At 32.8% G+C, this 24846-nt stretch overlaps 1 protein-coding gene across 1 annotated transcript in view; it reads right to left on the reverse strand.

Moving 5' to 3' along the window:
* Window positions 1-1289: 1289 nt before the first annotated feature.
* Window positions 1290-24846, reverse strand: part of IRS2 (insulin receptor substrate 2) — a 41585-nt gene continuing 18028 nt past the window's right edge. Inside the window, exon 2 of the mRNA XM_051984180.1 lies at window positions 1290-5333. Within this exon, the coding sequence (XP_051840140.1) occupies window positions 5329-5333 (5 nt within the window). The 3' untranslated portion in view covers window positions 1290-5328. The remainder of the gene's footprint in view (window positions 5334-24846) is intronic.

Consider the following 24846-nt stretch of genomic DNA (forward strand, 5'->3'; position numbering starts at 1 on the left):
CTCAGGACATCTTACCCATTTCATCAAAGGACCCAGGTGACAGAGTAAAAGTGACAGTTTTATTGTATAAAGATGATATAACTTTTAGGGGTGGCATTAGGTGTGAGGAGATAGGTCTATGGTTGAAGGGAAGAACAGGATACAATTAGTGCTGGATCCAGGATGAAAATATTGGTCACAATAGTGGGGAGAAGGAGAACGAATTGCAGGTGTATGCAAGCTGAACTGATTGTTAAAATTTTAGTGTGAGCATTTAACCTCAGAAATGCAAATGTTAGAAATCAAGACTTGATTTATTCTTTTTGATTGTCTAGACTTAAGAAAATTTTAATAATGTAGATTAAACATAAAATTCTTTCCTGCTTACATTTATTTTCCCCTCTTCCTTCCCTCTCCTCCCACCCTCAGGTGACAATTGTTAAATATTTACCAGCACATCCTCATTAGTGGTCTTAGCCTTGATCCAAACACATACATACACAATTATATGTGTGAATTAATAAAATGTATAATCACATATTTATTTTTGTGTATACATATACACATATTTATATCAGTATATTTTTATGTTGTAAATGCATACATGTAAGTGGAAAGCCAATATCACACTCAGTCCGATAGCCCTATAAGAAAGAAGCTGAAATCTCAAGGGTTGGCAACACGGTATAAATAGCCACATAACTTGTCTATATGTAATATGGGCGTTAGATAGCTGCTGATATGTACAGCAGGTTTATGAAAGTCTAAAAGATGTCACTATGGTGTGCATATTTTTTCTTTTTTATCTTGCACTTATCATCAGTGAATTCAGTTTTTTAACCTTTTCTCTAATTTGTGAAGGTTACTTTGAAATACTGATATTTGCTAAGGCTCATTCAATTTTAGAGCTGGATAGGGGCCTAACCTTATAAACCAATCTAATTTGTCAATAAATGAACATTTACTTCCACAAGCATAATGTTAGTCTTTGCAAAAATTAATGAGACATTGCCCCTAATTTCACTGAGATTACTATCATCTAGTGCAGGAGTTCTTCACCTAAGATCCTGTCAACTTAAAAAAAACCCTGATAACTATATTTCAATGTAATTAGTTTTCTTTGTAATCCTATGTATTTTATCTATTAAAAAAAATTATTCTGAGAAGAGGCCCATAGGCTTTACCAGATTGTCAAAGAGATATGTAATATGCACTTGCAAACACACACACACACACTCTCACACACACACAGATTTGAGAAATTCTGCTAGTAAATTCTCATTTTCATGGATGAAGACACAGGCTCAGCATTAAAATGACATCAATTCAACAAACATTTATTTAATGGCTACTAGGTACAAGACACTGTGCTAGGATTTGGGCATACAGAGACAGAAAACAAAACAGTCCTTGCCCTCAAGGAGCTTACATTCTAAAAGACTTAACTAAGACCACACAGCTAGGTATTGTCATTTGCTGGGAGAACTGGCACCAGAATCCAGTTCTGAACTAGAACTCCTAGTCCTAGAGTGTTTGTTGTTGTTGTTGTTTATTTCTGCTACAATACTGTAAGCAAACCTATTCAACTCATGTTTTTTTTTTTTCATAGAATCAATGAATATCCTGCCTAGCCCATCACCCACATCAATGCTAAAGATATTAAATAATATTAGAACTAAGAATGACCCTTCTGGGGACCACTAGCTTGGTCTCTCTCAAGTTGCCTCTGAGTTATTATACTCTTTGGTGCAATCATTCTCTTCCTAAAGGTAGTAGTCCAACCCAAACTGGTCTCCCTAGTTGATTGATGAATCCATCACCTGGGTCAAAATCAAAGTCTTATTAAAATTGATATAATAATCTGACTGAACTGGTTCTTTCCTGATCTATGTGAGTTACTGCGTGGTACTCTGAGATCTCCAAAGGATTTGCAAATTGATTTTTAAATGAATAGTTACAATATCTTAACCAGTATCTGGATTAACTCCTTCATTCTCAGTCTAGAGTTGTTCTTTTTGATCTTTCTTAAAGGTAAGCACTACATGACCCTTCTCTGTCCTCTATGAGTTCTTAAAAAATGACAAGTCAAGATTATCCTTCTTCCCAGAATGGTTTCAAGAACCACTCTGACAGTGGCTTGAGGTCAAATCAATCAATACAGATTGGATTAGTTGATCATTTTGACCTACAATTATCAATCATGGGACAGTTACCATAATCATTGAGCATGTAGACAATGTCTGAGTGATCCAGAGATGCTATTAGCCAATTTCCCAAATGCCTTAATATACATATGACCCATCCCTGGTAATCTTTTTTTTTAAATGTCCTCTTCCAATCTTCAAGGATTTTTCTCTCTTTTATTTAATTGTACCCTTTTATAAAGCAATGGCAGCCACAATAATTTTATGATTTGTAGATACCCTGGTCACATGATTTTAATTAAAGTGAAAAAGGGACAAGAATAAAAATCTAAAGGTCTTTGTTTTCCACAAATTATTGCTAAATATTTCTACTTAAAAGAGCAATAAGATTTTCATTAGTGTTTCCATTTGACTTTGACAAGTTTGTTTGTTTTTTTTTCCTGAAGTTGCGCCTATTTTTTTGGAACTGGTTTTCCTAATTTACTTTGGGGGAGACACTTTTTATTTTTTTTTATAAATTTAATATTGTGGCAATTTTGAAGACATCTAAAAAGAATATTTTTGAAATTTCTCATTAGAATTAAAATATGAAAAACATGCAATATTTTCAAATGTTAATATTTATTCATTTACCTAAAAAGAGCAAGAGTAAAGTGGTTTTTATATCACAACTCAGAAATCCTACAGAAAGCAGGTCCTCAAAGACTTCATTTCATAAATAATGCATTTTATTTTATTGCATATGGCTATTAAGGAGAGCATCCATGATCAATACAGACTAAATACAATGCACTATTCTAGTTCCATTAATTCTTGTCTCCAGCAGCATCACATTTATCCTTATATACAGCGTGTACATTGGAAGACAGAGCAAGATAAGTTAAGTCTCTTGTCATATCACAATAGCAAGAAATATATTTAACATCTTGATATCCAGAAACAATACGTACCCAAAAAGAAAACACTGTTTAATAACTGTTAAAGTTTATATAGCAAAAAATAGTTTAAATTTAAGGTAAGTCAGGCAAAATGTACAAAGACCCAATATACATTGTGAAGTTTTAGCAAACATAACATTTATACATTTTGGTTCCATTCTGTAAACTAAATTAAAATGTAAATATTGCATATGCCTTTTTGTGAAATGTACAGGATAGAGGAAAATTTAGTACACTGTCAACTTTTTTTTTTTGCTTTTTGTTTGTTTTTTTTTTTTTTGTTTCTTTTTTAAGTTGTGGTGTGAATATGAACCATTTTCTATAGTGGCATGACTTTACTGTAAGTACAGAGAACTACTTCAAAATATAAGTCAACACACTATTGTGTTCAGCAGGTTCCACATTCAGTGCTATTTTTAATTGGGGGATTATGTAGTAAATATCAACCATCATCTTATTTCTGAAACTAAATAAAAATTTTAGAACATTTTACATCCTTTTAATAAAGCATATTATACATTGAAATTGACCTTCAAACTAGTATTGTATGGACTATGCAGTGCTGCACTGTGAAATCCCAGAAAATTAAAACCTTAAAAATGTTCAGGGGGATTACTTTACATTCATCTTTGTCTTGTAATACAATCCTCTGTTCTAAAAGTTCAGCATGGAAGCAGGAAGACTTTTTGCATTGCCATTAATTGGATTTATAAGACATTTACTTTTTAGGTCTTCCTCAAATAAACCTCATTTGATTAATGCATACTTTTATAGTGATGTAATAACACACACACACATATATGTATATATATATATATATATTTTTTTTTTCCCATAGCATGAAACTTTTCAAACATCTCTTATCTACACTGAATTAGTGTAATACATACATGACTATCGGAAGGCAGACATTAGGGATATACCCATGGAGAAAAAAGCATGTGAACTCTCCAATCAAATTTAAGGAGCAGCAACATGACATAAGATTCTGCTGGTCTGGGTCAGCAGTTCTGTGTGATATCTGGGATATTTGCCTCAATACTGGTATTTTCAGAACACTGAAAACATAAAACATGGGTAATCTTGTCAAGATTTTTAGACAAGTGACAAGTACTGCAATTTTTTTCTTCTTTTTCTCTTAACTTCTGTGACTGGAATGCCTCATTTTTCTTTTTGTACAAAGCAGCCCTATTGGCTGGCATGATAGCCTTATATTAAAGATAAAATTTTTATCTGCCAAACACCCATGACCACCTTGCATTGCTAGCATGCCTATGTGGATTTTTTGGTTATAAGAAATGCAAGCTCAACATTAGGGGTAGCAGAGAAATTTGAGCTTGTAAATAGAATAAAAGGCTTTTGCAATTTGAAGTACCTACATTAAACATCTACATAGAGAGGATTAAACAAGTTTGTCAAAGGTAAAAAGAGATACTCATCCCCTCCCCAAATATCTTCCCACCCTCCCCCTCCCCACCCCTCACTTCAACCCCCATAGAGTTTTATGATATTTAACTTAAGTTGCTTTAGTTACATTATAACTATTCTGCGTCCATCTTCGAAGTCCAACGTAAAATTTTCATTTATTCAGACTGTTTAGTTCCATACTGGGCTCTGTCTCTAAATAAACCCTACAGCTAGTGAACTGAAATCCAGCAAGCTGCTATATACTTGAAGTTCAATAAGGCTGATGACCATTCTTCAGAAACATTCAGCATAGAGAGATAAAGGAGGTCCTGCCATACCCCAACAATACAAATCCGGATTTACTTTGAACTGAGGTAGGACTGTGGTAGTTTTGAGAATATACCAGTAAATACCAGATTTTACTGCTTTTGTGGGTGTTAACAGAATCTCCTAGCATGCTAAGGGATAAATAGTTTGTCTTTATAAGGATGTGGAGGGGAGAGAAAAGAAAAGAGGAAGAAGGGGAAAAGGAAGTGAAGGCATTGGCCACCACTTCAGGTGGTCAGCTAAAAAGGTCCAGATTTCTATAGAATAGTTTCTTCAATTAACTTTCTCAAACAGCAGCATGATGATAGATGCCAAAAAACAGGAAACAAGTGAGGCAGGTCGTTTTCCTTTCTTTGATGATTCCTTGTCTTAATGTAGTCCATTATCATTTCAAAAGTTAAGTAACTGCCCAGATCAAAAAAGAAAAGTAAACCATAAGCAGCTTCAGATTAAGAAATGATAAATGCTGAGCAGCTTCTGTTGTTAAATGTTATACTCCGGTATATGAGGTCATGGTGATTTAGCCAGATTTTTCACTCTGAAAAGAAAAAAAATAAATAAATAAAAGTGAATAATGATCACTCTATGCAAAAAAAAAAAAAGGCAGATTTTTAATGGTTCCACAGAAAAATCATGTCAAAAAGCATTTATTACGTGCCTATTATATAAATTTGTGCTTATTCTCAAGGTGCTCACAATCTAATGAACACGAGAATGGAGGAATTAAAGAGACAAATGAAAAAAGTACCTTTCCTATAGTGTTATTAGGTTCTATGAAACTCAGTTTCATGGGATTATCAACTGTGCTGGGCAAATTTTTTGAAAAATTATAAAATTTTATTTAAAATAATTTATAAAACTTATGAAAATTAATAACATTTTGTAAAAAAGTTTATAAAAGCAAATTCAGTGGAGGTGGAGGAATAACTGATGTGCCAAGTTTGCAATGGACTTCAGATATGTTGCCTCATTGGCTTCTTTCAACAATCTTGGGATACAGGCACAAAAATTTATTATCTTCACTGTTTTGGTAACTGTGACCAAAATTAGATTAAGTGACTTTTCAGTGGCTGTACAGTTAGCCAAGAGACTAATGCTTCTCACTCCAAGCTCAGTACTTTTTACCTTAAATATTACACTGCCTTCACTCACAAGGAATACTGGAAAAAAGTGCAATTTAAGAAAAAAATCAGTAATACATATCAATGGTAGTAACCTTCATTTGCATATTTTGTCATTATATGTCTCTAAATTTCACAAATTATATTTTATTTCTTGTTCTTTCCTAAGAAGAGATGAATATATCCAGATAATTAAGATTTAATTCTTTCCACTATGTTTTCTCCCCTCCATACTTGCTTCAATCTTAATTCTTTAATGTCTTTTTTCCCCTCAAGGCCTCAACAAAATTTTGACTTTATACCTTTAACTTTTTTATATTAAATTAGACACATAACTAAACCTTCTTACTGACATTATTTCAGGCATATCACTTTTTTTCTGTTGCTTTTTAATATCACATTTTAACAATTTTAAAACTCTCATGAAACATCTTCTCTGGAATACAAAAATGATACCATGGATCCTATTTATTTCAAAATAAAATATAAGAAGATTCTTGAATCATCTCAGGCAAATGCCAAATTCCTGATGGACTATGTATAGGTCACAAGGTTATCATAGCCCTAAAAGTATTTCTAGTCTGATAAGATAGACCCCCAAAGAGTTAACCCCAAATTCCCATGCCAAAAGAGGCTACAAAATTTTGAAGTTCAGGGGAAAAGTAGGAAAAACAAGACTATATAGAATTAGATTTCACAGTTCTATGCTTACATTTTGGGTGACTCTTGAGGCTCACAACAATGTTTTCTGTCTTTTTTCTACTAAAATCAAATTGAAAGTTTACATTGTGCCAGGAAATGATGTAGCAAGACCCAAAAATAAAGTTTCTGTCCTCAAGGGACTTATCATCTAATTGGAAAGTGTGAAACCTTGATTCTGTTTCCTTTATTTGGGGAGAGAGGAAGGAATTGTCAGTGATTATCACTTATTGTTCAAAGTATTATTTTTTTCCTACTATGAAATGTAATCTTCGGAAATTTATTCTTTGGCAGAATGGGACTCCTTCCTGAGAAGGAGTCCTTAATGAAAACATCATGAAGTTGATATAAGTGGTTGAAAGAGACAAATTCCTTCCCTAAATGAAGGACTAATCTGCTACTTCAACTATGCCAAAAACCTCAAGATTAGACTAGACAAGAAATGTGTAAGGAGAACTTCATGGGAAGTCCAATTGTGTTCATTAATTCCAAAGAAGGAAAGAATTTCAATAGCTGGGAACTTTTCCTGAAGGCACTGATCTGTCCATAAAAGAATCCCTGACAGCCACATTTTACTTTGTTTTGAAATGTAATGTCATCAATGTTTTATTGTACTTTTATTTATTTGGTAAATATTTCCCAATTACATTTAAATGTGGTTCAAGTCACATTCGGAGAGTTTTGAAAAACATTCAATACCTCTGGCTAAGACAAACTGCAGCCTATCTCTTCCTAAAAGCCTGAACAGCAATAAATAGCTTTTAACAACCTAATTAATTTTGTAACTTTTGTAGGGAAGACAAAAAGATATGTTATATGACCTGGTTGGGGGAGGGGGGGAGAGGGGCACAACAAAAAAAAAGTAAGAGAAATTAATGAGGATTTCAGAGGGTAAGAGAAAGGGGACTAATGGTTGGACTAGGAGACCCTATATAAATGTCTCAAAATTGAAGTGATAAAAGATTTAAATAGCAGCTCAAGATAACAATGAAAGAATGTCACAAGACAGTACATGATTAATCGCCAAAATTGTACTGACAACAATTGCCACTACAGTTAAGAGGATAGAGAGATCACTTGAGGTTGAAGGTGTTAAGGGAAATTTTATAAAGAGAACAGGTAAGATTGAGATAGGAAAGAAGATGAAGATAGTTCCAAGTTAAAGGAGTGGTATGAAGAATGAAAGCAAGTACTTTCAAGGGACAGTAGAAAAATTAAGTGGTCTCAAAGAGAAAATTGGTGAATGAAAATAACAGAAGATAGAGTTATTGTTATTGTTGTTGTTCAGTTGTCTTCATTTGTGTCCAACTCTTTGTAACCCTGTTTGGGATTTTCTTGACAAAAATACCGAAATGGTTTGCCACTTCTAACTTTAGTTCATTTTACAGATAAGGAACAGAGGCAAACAGGATTAAGATCACACAGCTAGTGAGTGTCTTTGATTAAATTTTAAATTAGGAAAATGGGTCTTCCTGACTCCAGACTGGTACTCTTACTACTGTGCCACCCAGCTACTCAATGGGAAATAGGTAGGGCTGACAAATGGTGACTACTGGATCATATTGGCAGGTATTTTACAAAAGAAACAAGTTACTTATTTTTGATGTGTCCTTTTATGGATTTTTAAAAATACTGATTTTGGTAATCTTAGAAATAGAGCTCAGAGGCACACTGGCATAGTAGATTGAGTCAGACTTGAAGTCAGGAAGACTTGGATTCAAGTTCCACTTCTTTCATTAGGGACATGACCCTTGATCTTGGTGCCTGCCCTAAACAATTCTATAGATTCTTAAATTGCAGGCTGAAAGGAGTTCCTAACATCGATGACAGAATGGAGAGTTTGGGAGAAAAGAGAAAAGAAGCAGTCTGATAGCAGACTATGGAAGACCTTGATTAAAGTGTAAAACTAAGGAGTTTGGAATTTATTTTGTTGGCAAATGGGAGCCACTGAAGATTTTTGTGAAAAATGAGTGATATGGTTAAAAACAGTATTAAAAGAAGATTAATTGATTAATGTGTGTATTACAGAATGAGATGGAGAGAAACTAGATGTAAGGAGCCGAGTTAGGAGAGAATTTAGAAAGATAGCTAGGTGGCAAAGTAGATCTGGTGTCAGACAAACTCATCTTGAGTTCAAACCTAGCCCCACACATATACTAATTGTATGACCCTCAGAAAGTCACTTAATCATGTTTGCCTCAGACTCCTCATCTGTAAAATGAGTTGGAGAAGGAAATTTCTCATTATCTTTGCCAAGAAAATCCCAAATGGGATCATGAAGAGTCAGACATAACTGAAAAAAGATAGACATTTGAAAAAAAAATTCTTTTATTTAGTAAAACAGACTCCAAAGTAGAAATGTGACTTTTTTTTTTCTTGACTAATAAAAAACAAAGTGATAAAAAAAAAAAAAACCTGACTCTGCTGTAGCTTCAGAGATAGAGTTTAAATCTATTCAATCTCATGTTCTTTAGAAATTTATCTTTCTACCAGTCAGTGGGCCCTGCCCTCTTCAAACCATACTGGTTTATTATGGCTTGATACCAAAACAAGTTTTAGCAAACTCTCTTTATAATGGCACTACTGATACAAGTAGACAGCTTGAGAATGCTTAGTGGTACTCACAAAACATCAACAAAAGTAGCCATCAGAAATAATACTTCTTAAGAGAGAGAGAGATGAAGGATAGAAATTGAAAGGCTGGAGATAGATTTCATTTCTGATAAAGATAACTCCTTGTTTCCTGAGATCTAACATGAGGATTTGGGAAGACTGATAGTTTATTTATTAAATCAATATGCCCCTCCATCCAAATCTCTGTGATTTTGATTATTGCTTTATACCTGGAAAGCAGCCCTTCCATCCTGGATCTTTGTTACTTATTTGAAATCTTTCCTTGATCAAGGCCAAATTCTGGAAATAATCTCTTAATTCCTTACCTCTCTTATAAATAATCTATATTCCTCTTATGCATTTTCTCTATTCTCATTTACTATTTTGGAACTTGTCAACTCTTAATTGAGATTGGGCATCATAAGGGACTTAAAAAAAATCTTTGCATTCTCTGTTCTTTACTGCCAATACAGTATTGTCCATATAGAAGATGTTCTAATTCATAAATGTATGATCAATTGAAATCTTTGGGCTTATTTCAATTCAATAAATACTTATTAAGCTCCAACTATTTCAAGATATGGTGCTAGGCATTAGGAAACAAAGAAAAGCACAATAACTTTTATTCTTAAGCCTAAAATCTAGAAAGAAATGACATGCACACATATAAGTTTGATATGGGATGGGTGGGAAAAGTAAACTTGGCCAAAGAATATAACAAATTTGAAGGAGAGATTATTTTTACTTCAGGAACAAGGAAAGAATATCAAAATTTCTGTCTAGGAGGTGGAAATTGGGTTATGCTTTTAGAAAAAAAGAGGTGAATTTTAACAAATAGAGACAAGACAAGGTAAACCATTTAAGACATGGCAGAGAGCTAGTGGTACAGTAGAGAGTACCAGTCCTGAAGTCAGGAGGACTTGAGTTCAAATCTGATCTCAAACACTTAACACTTCTTAGCTGTGTGGCCTTGGGGAAGTCAATTAACCGCAATTGCCTAAGGAAAAAAAAAAGAAATGGGCGTGGAAACTTCACAGGAAACATGATACTTAAATGATTATTAACACATGGCAGACATAACATTCTTCATTTTAGGAACACAGCATTTAGACATGAGAAAGCAAAAAAGATGTGGTTCTGGTTGATGTCATTTAGTTACAGCAACTGTCACCTACCCAACAAGCCCTCATTCCAGAATATCACTTTCTTATTCCCAGAAAGAGTGATGGAGGAAGACAATAATAATGAAAAATACCTGCAAACTGTGGAACTAAGATATAAGTACTAATGCTTTGGTATAAAAATGATAAAATAGGCTGATATGATGATAGACGGCTGCAATCCTTGCTACTGTGGTTCCTGAGAATAATGAACTGCTTGAGCTTGGGAGCAGTAAAAATTTCAGTAAGCTAAATTAATTGGGTATCCCTAACTCTAGCACCAATATGGTGAGCCATGAGGAGTAGGCACCAACTAGAATGCCTAAGGAGAGAGAAATCCACTTCTGGTAGAAATAAGGCAGGTAAAGTTCTTGTGACTGTCAGTTGTGGGATTAGACCATGAGAGTCCACTGCACTTAGATTCTGAAGGAAAGAGAGAGAGATCCAGTCTAATAAAACAAAAATATAATAATAAAATAATAATAAAATAATAATAATAATAATAATAATAATAATAATAATAATAATAATAATAATAATACTTTGGCAAACAATGTTCCTTCACAGAACTAATCCTTTATTTTCAAGTTGTTGTTTTTTTAATTACTTTTGCTATTAATGAGATTATTCTAGCAAAATTATTGTTGTAGCAAAATGATTTTATTTTCTACTTAATAATAACTTAGAATCAAGAAACTACTTTTTTTTGTGGGGGAAGGCCAACAAGACACTAATTTTATGCTTACTCTACTTTGAATATTTTCTAAGATAGATAATACTTGAAACTGCAAAAGAGAACATAATTATTAGGAGGTACATACTTTCGGGGAAATTTGTGGTTACTGCAATGTATGTACTGGCTATGTTACTTTGGAGGGTATACACATAATAGAAAGAATAAGAAAAGTTATATTTTTCCTACTTTTTCAAAATTCCACCGAATATAAAATTGTTCTTCTCTATATGCCACATACCTAGACAACATAATTTTCATTTACATTTTTAAAAGGTAAAGTTACGTATAATTTTTAGGATTCTTTAAGTATTGGATAAAAGGAATTAACTAACTCATATGACTGGGGCTTAATAACAATCTAAGAATTAAGTAAAGAAAATCCAACATTTGTATAAAAGTAGAGAATTAAAAATAAAATTGAATGAACTCTAAGCTACATCTTTTTGGTTAAGTTTTAATGAATAGTTTTAATTAGTAGGGGTTGGAGGGAACATTTGGCTTCAATGTTATACTTGCTTTCTCTTGTCCTATTGTTATAAAACACTGAACAGATATCTCAAAAGTGAGATCTTGGAACTTTCTTGCTCTTTCAATAGAAATCAATATGGCAGAAGATAGCAAAGATACAAAAAGCTGTTAACAATTTATGGGATGAGGGAAAACGTCTTTTAACATTTTTCTACTTAAAGTTAAGACCATTCTTAACATTGATTTGAAAAAAACACATCCAGTTTTAAAATGGAAAGTTTAGGGTTTTTTTTAATTTAATAATTAGCCTCATGGATTAATGAAATTATTTTCTAATAAATTCAAATTTCCAGGACAGAATTTTACTCCTGAATTAAATGTAGTATTACAAAATAAAGTTTAGCTTTTAATAAAAACAGTTCTTAGGAAAATAGGCCTGACTGCTTTGTATTCCTTTATTATAATCAAAGCAAAGACATTTCAAGAATATGTCAAGAATGACAATGTGGGGTTTCATAGAGAGTTATGCAAAGGAATAAATGCTGAAGAAAGGTTGGGGGGATTTTTTTTTTTTAATGAAAGGAAATTTAGAGGGAAGCAAAGCTTCTCAGGCTAAAGAGAACAATTGGAAATATCTCTAAATCTTTCATAAGATGAATTCATAACTTCTTTTATATTAGCTCATTACTCCCACTTACAATTTGAGCTATCATTCCTTTCTGAACCTTTGTTATTAAAGTATTCACTTCTAATCAAGTTGTAACTTGATGTTAATGACACGCCACAAGGAAGGATGAGATAATCTAGTTTTTATAGAGACTTTATTGCTAAGAACAAAACAAAACAGCAAGGACTAGCTTCCCTTCTCCAATGTTTTTTCCTCGCCTCCCTCTCCAATTAACCAAAAACTATTCTATAAACCATTCAAAATCCAGTCCCTACCAATTCATTCTGCCCACTGTTAGTTCAAAATATATCTTTGTGTGTCACAATTTAATCCAAGACAACCTGTGCTAACTCTAATAAGGAATTCTAGTGTGAATGCCAAGCATGTTGTATATTCAATAATTAAACATTTTTGCTTTATCTTTGCCCTCTGGGGTCCTTTTGTTTTTTGTTTGTTTTGGTCACAAATCAAGACAGGCATCGACCCGATCTCAGCCCATTATAAAGCAGAATAGACCCTAAATCTTTTCAAGACACAATTGTACACAAAATAGTGTAGTAAGGTCTCTAGCACAAAAATTATTGCACCACATTTAATATAAAAGGACAAATAATTACATGATAGACACACTATCCAAACATGCCCAGGTTTTTAGAGGAATCCACAAAAGAAGAGACTTTGTCTTTTTTGCTTTTTTTTTTTTTTTTTTTTGCTGAGTGATTTGCCTAGGGTCACAGAACTAATAAGTGTTAAGTGTCTAAGACAGGTTTGAACTCTGGTCCGTGCTCTATCCACTGTGCCATCTAGCTGCCCCAAGACCTTGTCTTTATAGAATCAGAGAACTAAAGAGCCTAGGAATAATTGAATTGAACTCCCTAACTTTACAAACAAGTAAACAGGTTCAAAGGGATTCAAAGATTTTACATCTAAATTAGTGGCAAATCAAAGATTTCAAGGAGGTATTCCTGACTGACTCTGGTCATCTTTTCACTATATTACAAAGTGATGGGTATTTCAGGTATGTTTTTTTCTTTTCTTTTTTCTTTTATTTGCTGAGGCAATTGGGGTTAAGTGACTTGCCTAGGGTCACACAGCTAGGAAGTGTTAAGTGTCTGAGGCCAAATTTAAACTCAGGTCCTCCTGAATTCAGGGCTGGTGTTCTATTCACTGTGCTACCTAGCTGCCCCAAGTATGTTTTTTTTTTTTTTTAATAATGAAAAGAAGGCAAAAAACATCTTTCAATTTTTTTTTTTTTTGCTAAAATAACCTAAAACTTAAATGTAAGGGATCATTTTACTTTGCTCTAGAACAGTGATATCACCAGAAGGGGGGAATTCCCAAAGCAGAAACTCCTTCCACTGCTACAATTTAGCAATCCATTCATAATTAAGGTCTTTTAAAGTTACCACTCACAAGGTAAATGACTAAATATGTAGCAAAATGCAAAATTTGAATCCAGATCTTCCTGAACCCTTCTACTATGCTAGCATCTCTTCCACAAGGGATTGTCTAGAACTTAATACGTTTTGATGTTGACATAATTAAAAATTGTGTAATAAAATGATGATTTCTCATATTCCCTTCACATTTTTCCTTTCAAAACAGAATACTATCACTTACCTAAAGGAATTCAAAGGCATAACACACACACACACACACACACACACACACACACACACACACACATTCAAGAAAAATGGCCATTGAGGCTATTCATGCCAGTTAAGTGTAAACACAGCAGGAGAAAATCCCTTTTTACAGTTTACCTGTGATGGTGTGGCCCCAAGGAATATACATAGCAACTTTTATTTTGTTAAAGAAAAGAGTTAGGAAAAAAGGAGGGTAGTTTTGTCACAATAACACAATAAATTTCCATCTGTGTGTTACACCTGGAGACTAACTGATACTCCCTTTGAAAATCATCAGCAAGCTTGCTTACTTTAGAAATGCAATACTATCCTCTAAAAACTATGCTATCCTATTACAGAGCCAACTGAAAATGAGGAAGCTAGTCATAAAATCATTTATGAAGCTAGGAAGTATTTGGAATAATCCACCTCTGTCTTATAGGCATTTCATTTTATTTCTCATGAAATATCCAAGTTGTGCTAAATAAATTAGCACTTTTATAATAATTTTATAATAATTACTATTAGGGCCTATGCACTTCTAGCATTCTTTTACTTAGATAGTACACAAGTACAAATGAGAAAACAAAGTTTATTTTTTCAAAAGTAGTGGAAGAAGATAAATATAAATTGTCAAGGGGCCTATCCTGAGAGAGAATGTGTGCATGTTTGCATGTGTGTGCCTGTGTACTAAATCTTTCTTTGACAAAGGAAATATGGATCCTGCATGATGTATGTATACAGTATGGTAGAAAAGTACTAAGTGTACTTAGACGTTTTAATCTTAGTTTTGTCACTTGTACTTGTGGAATATTGGGCAAATTCCTTCATCTCTCTGGGCCTCAATAACTTCAGGAGATAGATCAGATTATTTTTTCAAGTTTTTGCATAATTGTGTCATCAATTTTAAAACAATACTAATATTTTTTAGAACTAAATATATTACTAGCAAAAAATAAAATAATATAATCCCTGCTATCATTGCTTCTTGTTATTGATGTCAATGATGAAATTATGTTCCTTTAATATAATACTTTATTATATTTGTGAAAAATGTCATTACCAGTTGCTGTGAAAATCACTTTATAAAAATGCTTTACCCAGAAAAGAAATGAAACTGTTTAATATTAATTAAAATACTTAAAACTTTAATACTTAAAATCAATGAAACAACCTTTCAAATAAGACAAATACATTTGCTTAAATTGTGCAAAAACCAAATAGGATTGGATTGTTTTTCCAAGAACTAGCTATAGACCTCTGAAAAGCTTGAAGTCCTTCAAAATATTGCAAAGGGCTCAGAGCATGACAGAGTTGCTTTCTCAATTCACTGTGAATGGCAGGCAAACACATTGAAAGAGGGTGCAGCCAATAGGATAGGCAGCTGCACAACTAGAGAATGCCAAAATCCTTTTTAATTTCACATATACTGAGCAAGGACAATACATCATAAACTAACTAGATACGAGTCTAGTTGAGGCCATGCAGCAATAGCAATTTGGGTTTCTCTAGCTGATAAAAATATGCACCAAATGGTAGATCTACATGTAAGTTCTTCAGCTCAAGAAAAAATGATTTGCATTCAAATCACCCATTATTTTGATTTCACTACTGAAAAAGGCCAAATACCAAGTAACAAACTATCATTATACAGTTAATTTACATAAGAGGGACCAGAGAGCGAGGCCCTTCATACTGCAGACAAATATAGGACCCACAATCATAATGGACACCATGTCCAAGCCTTCACTGTCATACTCTATGTTTACTGTGCTCTTCCTTTCCAATATTTCTTAAATTGAACTTCAAAAGGAGCTTTAAGAATAAATAGCTTTAAAAGGAAGCTTAAGTGTTATGTATGAAAAAAATGAATAATGGTCTCCCCATATGAGAAAGCATATGGGTTGCCCATACGATTGCAAACTTCAGGCATTCCTATTATCTCTAGCAGTCACTACTGTGCCCTCAATTCCTCAAAATTCTGTATGTAACATTTCTTCTCAGGTAGCTATACACACATGTATTTATGTATATATATACATGTTATATGCATGTGTGTAGATAAATAGATAAGTGTGTGTACTGTCCTTCATATAGACTTATTTATACATTTTTTTTTCAGTGTTGGCTTTAGGAAGTAAGGATTTATGCAGTCACATTTCAGGAATAAGGACTTTTAGATTTAAAAGTTCAAATATTGTTCAATTGTAGTCTAACTCTTTTTATTTGACAGATAAGTAAACTAAGGAAGGTGAACTGATTTGTTCAACATCACTCAGATGGCAAATAGGGCCAGGATTAAAAATACTCTTTTGATAAACCCAGAGCTGTTTCCAGTGTACCATATAGTTTCTTTTTTGTCACAAGTAAGATTAAGTTGTTGATAAATTAAATGGTGGTTTAACAGGAATCTGAATAGAATGACTTCTAATCCACTGATATTTAAAGGCCTTATATATGAGGGGGAAACAAATTTCTATAAAGATTTTACCACTTCTAGTTTCCAACCTCCAAAAATGTCTACTTTATAAATGACTTGTTAGTTTAAAAAAAAAAAAAAAAAGAAACAAAGACTTCTTAAGATAGTCAGCCTGCACCCTTTTTCAAATACAATCTACTGAATACCTAATTGCAAGTCTAAGCAGCACAAACTTCTTTTCTGAGTTAGGGAAAGTCCCAGAAGAAAGTGAAGTTCAAGGTCAGTGATAAATAACAATAGCTTCATCTCTTCCTGACTGGAAAGCAATGATGCCATTTATGACAAAGGATTATAAGCATTTCTGGTGATGCTTCCCAAATTAAGCATCCAAATGACAGAAGGATTATAAATAAAATTCTTATCTACATAAACATAAAAATTCCCAAAATATCTACAATATAAAATCACCATCCAAAGTATCTATTCATTGAAATTGGAGATAAAGAATGTAAGCAAATACATATGTTCTCAAATATAAGAATATTTTTCAAAGCAATGTAGTACTGCCAATATTTTCTACATATGCAACATAATGCCTTTAAAGTGATTTACTAGTTATTTAAAAATCAAAATTTAAAGTACTAAATTAGCACATGCATAATAGATAAGGTTGGACTAGATGACTTCTAAGGTCCTTTCTAGAAAATCCCTTCCTTGTCTATGATATTCTGACAATGAGATAATCTAGATAGAGGTTCCTTTTTATTATTCTTAGATTTTATTTTTATTTATTTTAATTAATTAATTGATCTTATTTTTATTTATTTTTTATTTTTTTGCAGCCCAACAAGTCAAAGATGGAAGAAACTATCCTCCAAAATAAATACCAATTAATACAATCTGGCATTTTTCTAATTTAATTTTGTGATATCTATTTTATATGGCTTAATATGGGAAACTGAAAAGCAGCATGATATATATAGAAAGTAGAAAACTAACCTCAGAGTCAGGAAAATATCTGTTTCAAGTTCTATCTCTGACATGATATACTGCCCTTAATGTCTCAGTGTCTCTAGACAACTCTTTAAGACTTTAAGTTGCCAAAGAGTTGACAATCTATGTGTGTAAAAGGAATTTCCTCATTAAGAATTTGCTACTCCAATAAAATCATGAATTTAGTAAAGTATATATGTATACACATATATACACACATACACACATGTATTTATATGTATACATATAAATGCATATCCATATACCATAGGATTACATAAATATAGATATTCTACATATACCTGCATATATATATGTGTCAAAAAATATTGGGACTGGAAGGAAATCTTAAAAGATCACTTATTCCACCCCCCTTTTATTTTACAGATGAGAAAAATGACAATTTAAGCTACCTAAGAACACCCAGAAAGTAAGTGAAAGTGACAGAGCTGAGACTGGAACCTATATTTCTTTAAAAGACAATAAGTCATTAAAAAAAATACAACTGTATTTGATTCTTATGTCCTGAAGAGTATTTCCAACTTTTAATTCAACTAAATATAAATGAATGAAGTCTACTTCTGTGATGAAAATGGAAGACATAAGAGAGATCCAAAAAATTAACTAAAAAATGGAACATGTAATTAAAAACAAAAATGGTAACTTTAAGAAAACATAAACCAGTCTCACAAATTAAAGACTGAAACACAATCAAATTAAATACACACACACACACACACACACACACACACACACACACACACACACACGAAAGATTTTTTACCCTAAAAATCAGGCTTTTTGTATTATCTGCAGAGAGATCGAACAGGAATCTCCTAAGCTCTTTTCATAATTGCTGCAAAGGGCATCAGGGTTCACCACATGCACTACTGCTTGTCACAATCTCCCTTTGTTTACATTCTCAACAATGCAAAAACAGCTGCTTCCTTTCATCTGCTGTTTCTACTTTCATTACTCCTTTTAAAGAAATCTTTTAAGATTTGTCATATGAATATAGATGCTGTCAAGATGATCTGAAAATATAATGCTGCTTTCTAAAACCCATGTGACAGTAAAAATTTTAATTTGGTATTTCTGATTTGAAAGACAAAATAACAATAATGCCTGACAAGGAATATTTAATAATGCAGAATTAAAGGAAAGAGTTTTATCTTTCTTCTCCTTCACTTTGATTAATGAAGGATACCATTTTATAGGTAAAACAACCACATACAGTAAAATAAAAAGAGTACAAATTTCAAAGAGGAAATTCATTTTTTACATATATTGCAGTGACTTTGAAATCAGAATATTCTTTGACAGATCATGTGTTTTGATCTTCAGTGTGAGTGAAATTATGACTATCACCTTTATAGGGGGCTCCTTATGTCAATAATGATTAATGTGGGTGATACTCTAGGAAATCAACATGTAGATCTAAGCATTTATCAAGCTTTTAAAAATAAGCTGAAATATAAAAAAATTGTGAATAGTTTATCAAGTTAATCTAATTACATAAGTCAAAGCATTCAGATCTAGAAGGAAACTAGTAATTTCCTAGTCCACTGCCCTAATTTTACAAATGCTAGAGAATTTAAATGACTTGCTGAAGATCACAGAGATAGTAAATAGTAAAGTCAGCATTTGAATTCAGGACCCTTTACTCCAAGTTAGTTTCCCACCAATCCCTCCTCACTATACTATACCATACAGGGTCCCCAGTAAGCCAAAGGGAGTAAAGTATGCTTCATTATAACTTATTAGTGTTTCCACAATTTTTACATCACTAGTTCTAACTTTTTTTTCTATTAGTACAGGTCTATGGAAGATATTGGACAATGACAGCTGATAATTGTTTGTTGCCATTCAAGACTGAAGAGGACCAAAGCCACATTATTATGTTTGAGTCAAGGTACAATGTATCTGACTGTGGTTAATCAGACCAATATGAGTTCAGAAGGTATTACTACAGGTCAGGTGAAAACAGTCTAACTTTTAGATATGTGATAGGTACTATGTCATTTGAGGTGGATAAATACATCATTCATTAATTCTATTTCATAGATGATAAACCTGAGGCTTCTCCATGTCCATGTAGGACCAGGAGCAAGATTTTCATCCAAGGCTTTCTGGTTCCAATTCCAATCTTCTATCCAAGATTGCCATACTGTTTGTCTATGGGATAACAGACTGACTGACTCTTAATAGATTTAGACGGTAGGATAATATAGCTGTGAGTCAGTGTAGTATACAACAGAAAGACACCAAGACAGAAAACCAAGTTAAAAACCTCACTGCTATTTATAGGTGTATGAGCTCTGGCAAGTCAATTGAACATTGTTATTTCTCATTATATGGGAAGTTCAGTTAAAGCATCGGATTTCTGTGAAAATCAGGTGAGATAAAGGGCACCAAGATAAATTGCAAATTTTAAAATACTTTCCAGAATTAAGGGGAAGTGGATAGTGGATAAAAAGTCATCTTTGGAAGCTGAAAGATTTGGATTCAAGTGTGGCTTATGACACATACTAATTATGATACCCTGGGTATCACTTCTCAGTGTTCCAGACAACTCTATAAGATCATAAATTAGAGAAGAATGTTGACCTATATTGATAGAAACAGTTTTTCTCATCTAAGGCATTCAAAATACCAATGAAATCAAAGGTCAACTCCCTATCATCTATTCCTTACAAATCTGTAAGATATCATTCTAATTTTAGTTCCCAAATTAATGAAGTGATTCAAAAATGGTAACCTTTACTTCATGATTTTAAGTTTAAAAAATTCTTAAAGGAAAGCAAATACAGTGGGAAATGTACTCTAACAATGCAATATAAAGAAATTTATCAATGAATATATTGTAAATAGGCATATGAAAGACTTAAGGCAATCTCATGTTTCATGCAATCCCAGACATTGAACCCAGAAGTCAGCACTGTAGTGTAAATATAGCATAACAGAAAGAAAACATAACTAAAGTTCATAATTCAATGACTAGTAATAATAGAAGTATTTTGGATAGGATACTTTAAGAGATCCACCAATTCCAATTGTCACTTTACTTCCTCTTCATTCTAAGGAATTGGTAAAGAAATGTCCAGTGAGGAAACTCCTTCTTCCAACAGAAGTCAGCAACTTCTTTGAAATTTACCATTTTAAAGAGTTTCCAAGAGTTGAGAAGTTAAAAGACAAGTCCCAGATTAAGATCTCGCTAGTGTGTTTCAAGGGCAGTAACTGAATTCAGGTTTTCCTAATTCCAAGATCATTTCTTTATATATACTAGTATATGGAGTATATAATATTCATGCTGCCTTTCAAAATTTTTAAAAATTGTATATAAAATATTTTACAAATAAATGAAAGAATTGACATTTACTTACTGTGTGCTAAAATATTACATGGGTCATATTTTTGGTTTGTACAAAAACTTTTAAACTTAATATAATAAAAATTATCTATTTTGTGATCAATAATGATCTCCAGTTCTTCTTTAGTCACAAATTCCTCCCTGCTCCACAGATCTGAGAGGTAAACAATCCTATGTTTTTTCTAATTTGTTTGTAATATCATTCTTTATGTCTAAATCATGAACCCATATTGACCTTATCTTGGCATATGGTGTTAGGTGTTTCTGCCATACTAGCTTCCAGTTTTCCCATCATTTTTTGTCAAATAGTGTGTTCTTTTCCCAAAAGCTGGAGTCTTGGGATTTGTCAAACACTAGATTGCTATAGTTATTGACTATTTTGTCCTGTGAACCTAACTTATTTCATTGATTATTCTGTTTCTTAGCCAGTACCAAATGATTTTGATGACCCCTGTTTTATAATATAGTTTTGAATTTGGTACAGCTAGGCCACCTTTATGTGTAGTTTTTTTTTCATTAATTCCCTTGAAATTCTTGACCTTTTGTTCTTCCTCATGAATTTTGTTGTTATATTTTCTAGGTCAGTAAAATAGTTTCTTGGGAGTTTGACTGGTATAGCACTAAATAAATAGATTAGTTTATGAAGTATTGTCATTTTTATTATATTCCCTTGACCTATCCAAGAGCACTTGATATTTTTCCAGTTGTTTAGATCTGACCTTATTTGTGTGGAAAGTGTTTTGTAGTTTTGCTCATATAGTTCTTGACTTTCCTTTGGCAGATTGATTCCCAAATATTTTTTACTATGACTTATTTTAAATGGAATTTCTCTTTGTATCTCTTGCTATTGGATTTTGTTAGTGATGTATAAAAATGCTGATGATTTATGTGGATTTATTTTGTATCCTGCAACTTTACTAAAGTTGTAGATTATTCCTCATAGCTTTTTAGTTGATTCTCTAGGGTTCTCTAAGTATACCATCATATCATCTGCAAAGAGTGATAATTTGGTTTTCTCTTTACCTACTCTAATTCCTTTCATCTCCTTTCCTCCTCTTATTGCCAAACCTAGTATTTCTAATACAATATTGAAGAGTAATGGTGATAGTGGGCAACCTTGTTTCACCCCTGATCCTACTGGGAATGGTTCTATTTTATTCCTGTTACATATGATGCTTGCTGATGGACCACATGGATGCACAAACAGAAGTGAGTGCAAGGGATAATGTTGTAAAAAATTACCCTGGCATGGGTTCTGTCAATAAAAAGTTATTATAAAATAAAATAAATTTTAAAAAAGAAGCATTGGTACTTTTAAAAAAACATTTGTTTTATCAGCAGATACAGGAAAGCATTCCCTTTGAAATATTTTCTTTAAGAAGCATTGGTACACAGCAGAATGAATACAGAGAGGCTTGGAGAGATTTACATGAACTGATGCTAAGTAAAATGAGCAGAACCAGGAGATCATTATATACCTCAACAACAATACTGTTTGAAGATGTATTCTGATGGAAGTGGATTTCTTCGACAAAGAGATCTAACTCAGTTTCAATTGATCAATGATGGACAGAAGCAGCTACACCCAAAGAACGAACACTGGGAAATGAATGTAAACTGTTTGCAGTTTTGTTTTTCTTCCCGGGTTATTTTTACCTTCTGAATCCAATTCTCCCTGTGCAACAAGAGAACTGTTCAGTTCTGCATAACATATATTGTATCTAGGATATACTGCACCATATTTAACATATATAGGTCTGCTTGCCATCTAGGGGAGGGGATGGAGAGAGGGAGGGGAAAAATTAGAACAGAAGTGAGTGCAAGGGATAATGTTGTAAAAAATTACCCTGGCATGGGTTCTGTCAATAAAAAGTTATTATAAAATAAAATAAATTTTAAAAAAGAAGCATTGGTACTTTTAAAAAAACATTTGTTTTATCAGCAGATACAGGAAAGCAATATGTGTTAATACTGTTAAAGAAATAAGACTTAGGTGTCCAGAGTTCAAATACATGGACTACTTCATTTTTGAGAATGGGGAATTAAAACAAGCTTTACTTTAAGTACCTATTTTTCATTTTTCTAGTTGAGTTCTGAGAGGGCAATTAAGTGAAGTGTTAAGCACATGCACAGTTAAAAAAAAAAAAACCCTCTATAAACCTGTTCCTGTATGCCTCTAGATGAAAAAAATAAACTTTTCCACAATTGCAGTTACATTGGTAATTCCGAGAAGGATGAACAAGTAAGAATTTAGAAACAACATGATAAATTTCATTTTTAAATTTTGCTTTTAAGCTTCCTTCATATCATATATGTGTATCTGGTTACTTATCTTAAAAACTAAATCTAAAATTGAAGTATGATTTTCATGGAGTTCTTTATCAAAAACCCATGTCTACCAATTTTATTTTAGAATTTAAATAAAATCAGGTAACAATTTGTATGTTGTTAAAATGATATTATTTCCTGGATAGCCACATCTTAATAACAATATACATTTATCAAAATCTACCTATTTTGGGGGTAATCACAATAAAAATTAATTATTGCCTTATAATCTACTACAGAAGTTCCCCAAAAGGCTTTTTGAATTATACAAGGCTAATCTTTTATAGCTTTTTATTTCAAATCTATATTCTTTCCAAGTTTTCATTGTTGCCAAACAATGTTAAATCCTAGCCAACCTCCTTCAGTGTTTCTCATCTATAAATAACCAAGTTTTTAAAATGAGCCCTCTAAATACCTGAACTTCATGACAACTATTTTCTCTCTTGGCTCAAAGGTATTCTTTTCTTCCTGGATGAAAGATGAGTTATGAATGGTAGAGCCTGGAGGCAGTGCACTATAGTATTGTTTATACTCCTAGTACCCCAGTATAGCTGTTCTGAATCAGGAGATGAAAAGTCTTATTCTGATTCCACGAGAGACTAGGTCTGGAGTCTTAGTCTAGAAACTATGATTCAACTTGGTCCTCATGTGATAAACAAATAATCTTAAGACTTTTCAACTCTAAAATTTGATACTATATGGGATTCTCTATATATTTTTCTGCTCTCTTATACCTTTCTATTTTCCAGTCGCCCTACTAATGCAGCCTTTAAGTGAAATTCCTGTCATTAATTTTGAAAAGAATAGAAATAATATAGAAATAAAATAGCAAAAAAGGCAAGAATCATAGGAAACTCACTTGTTGATTCCCTTATGGGTTCATGATTCAGAACTGCCCAATCAAATCAGATTTCCTTTCTCCAAATACTGTCACAATAGTTGAAGGAATTGGATTGAATGGCAATGATTTTTCAATGAAGAAAGCATTATAAATAGTAAGGACTAATGGTGGGAGCATATCCTCCTTTGTCCATGAAAGAAAGAGATTTTCTTGGATATTTCACAGGTATCTATAAAAGGGATGGGACAAATGTTTTGAAAATCCCCCTGCACCATCATTGATGTTTTTCAAATACCTACATAAAAGCATAATCCCATCATCTAATTAGAAAAGCAAGGTGGTACAGTGGGTAGAGTGCCAGCCCTGGAAGACAGGAATAATCAAATTGAATTGAAACCACTAAACAACAACAAAAAAATCACCTGGCATCATTTTAGGATTATACAAACATATCATAGTACTGAGTATAAAACTATGAGATCACATGGGTATTCCTTGATACAGTTATAAGAAAAGAAAAAAAAAAGCAAATCTCATGACAACTAACAATGAAACAATGTCACACACACACACACACACACACACACACACACACTACACACCCTTTGTCCATGGGTATTAGAACAGGGCTTCTTAAACTTTTCCCATTTATGACCCCTTTTTGCCAGAGAAATTTTTACTCAGCTCTAATCTGAGCCTAGTTGTTTCTGGCAGCAGTCATGCATATGCAGTGCAAAGTGTGCATGTTGTGTATTCAGAATCAAAACTACAGTAAAGTCACAATGTGCAACACAGGTTAGCACTGCCAGAAACACCTTGGATTCATTACGTGTTTCATTTTGAATTAATTTTTGGTTGCTGAGTTCAGAAGCTTTTACTTTTGCTTATGACCCCAAATCCATGCCCATATAGGGGATCATGACCCATAGTTTAAGAAGCTTTGTGTTAGAGAATAGGTAAGAAGAAGGGACAAGAGGTATGAAGCTGAGAGAAGAGCTCACAGTGCTA

This window comes from Antechinus flavipes, chromosome 3 (genome assembly GCF_016432865.1).
Source record: "Antechinus flavipes isolate AdamAnt ecotype Samford, QLD, Australia chromosome 3, AdamAnt_v2, whole genome shotgun sequence".
NCBI lineage: Eukaryota > Metazoa > Chordata > Mammalia > Dasyuromorphia > Dasyuridae > Antechinus > Antechinus flavipes.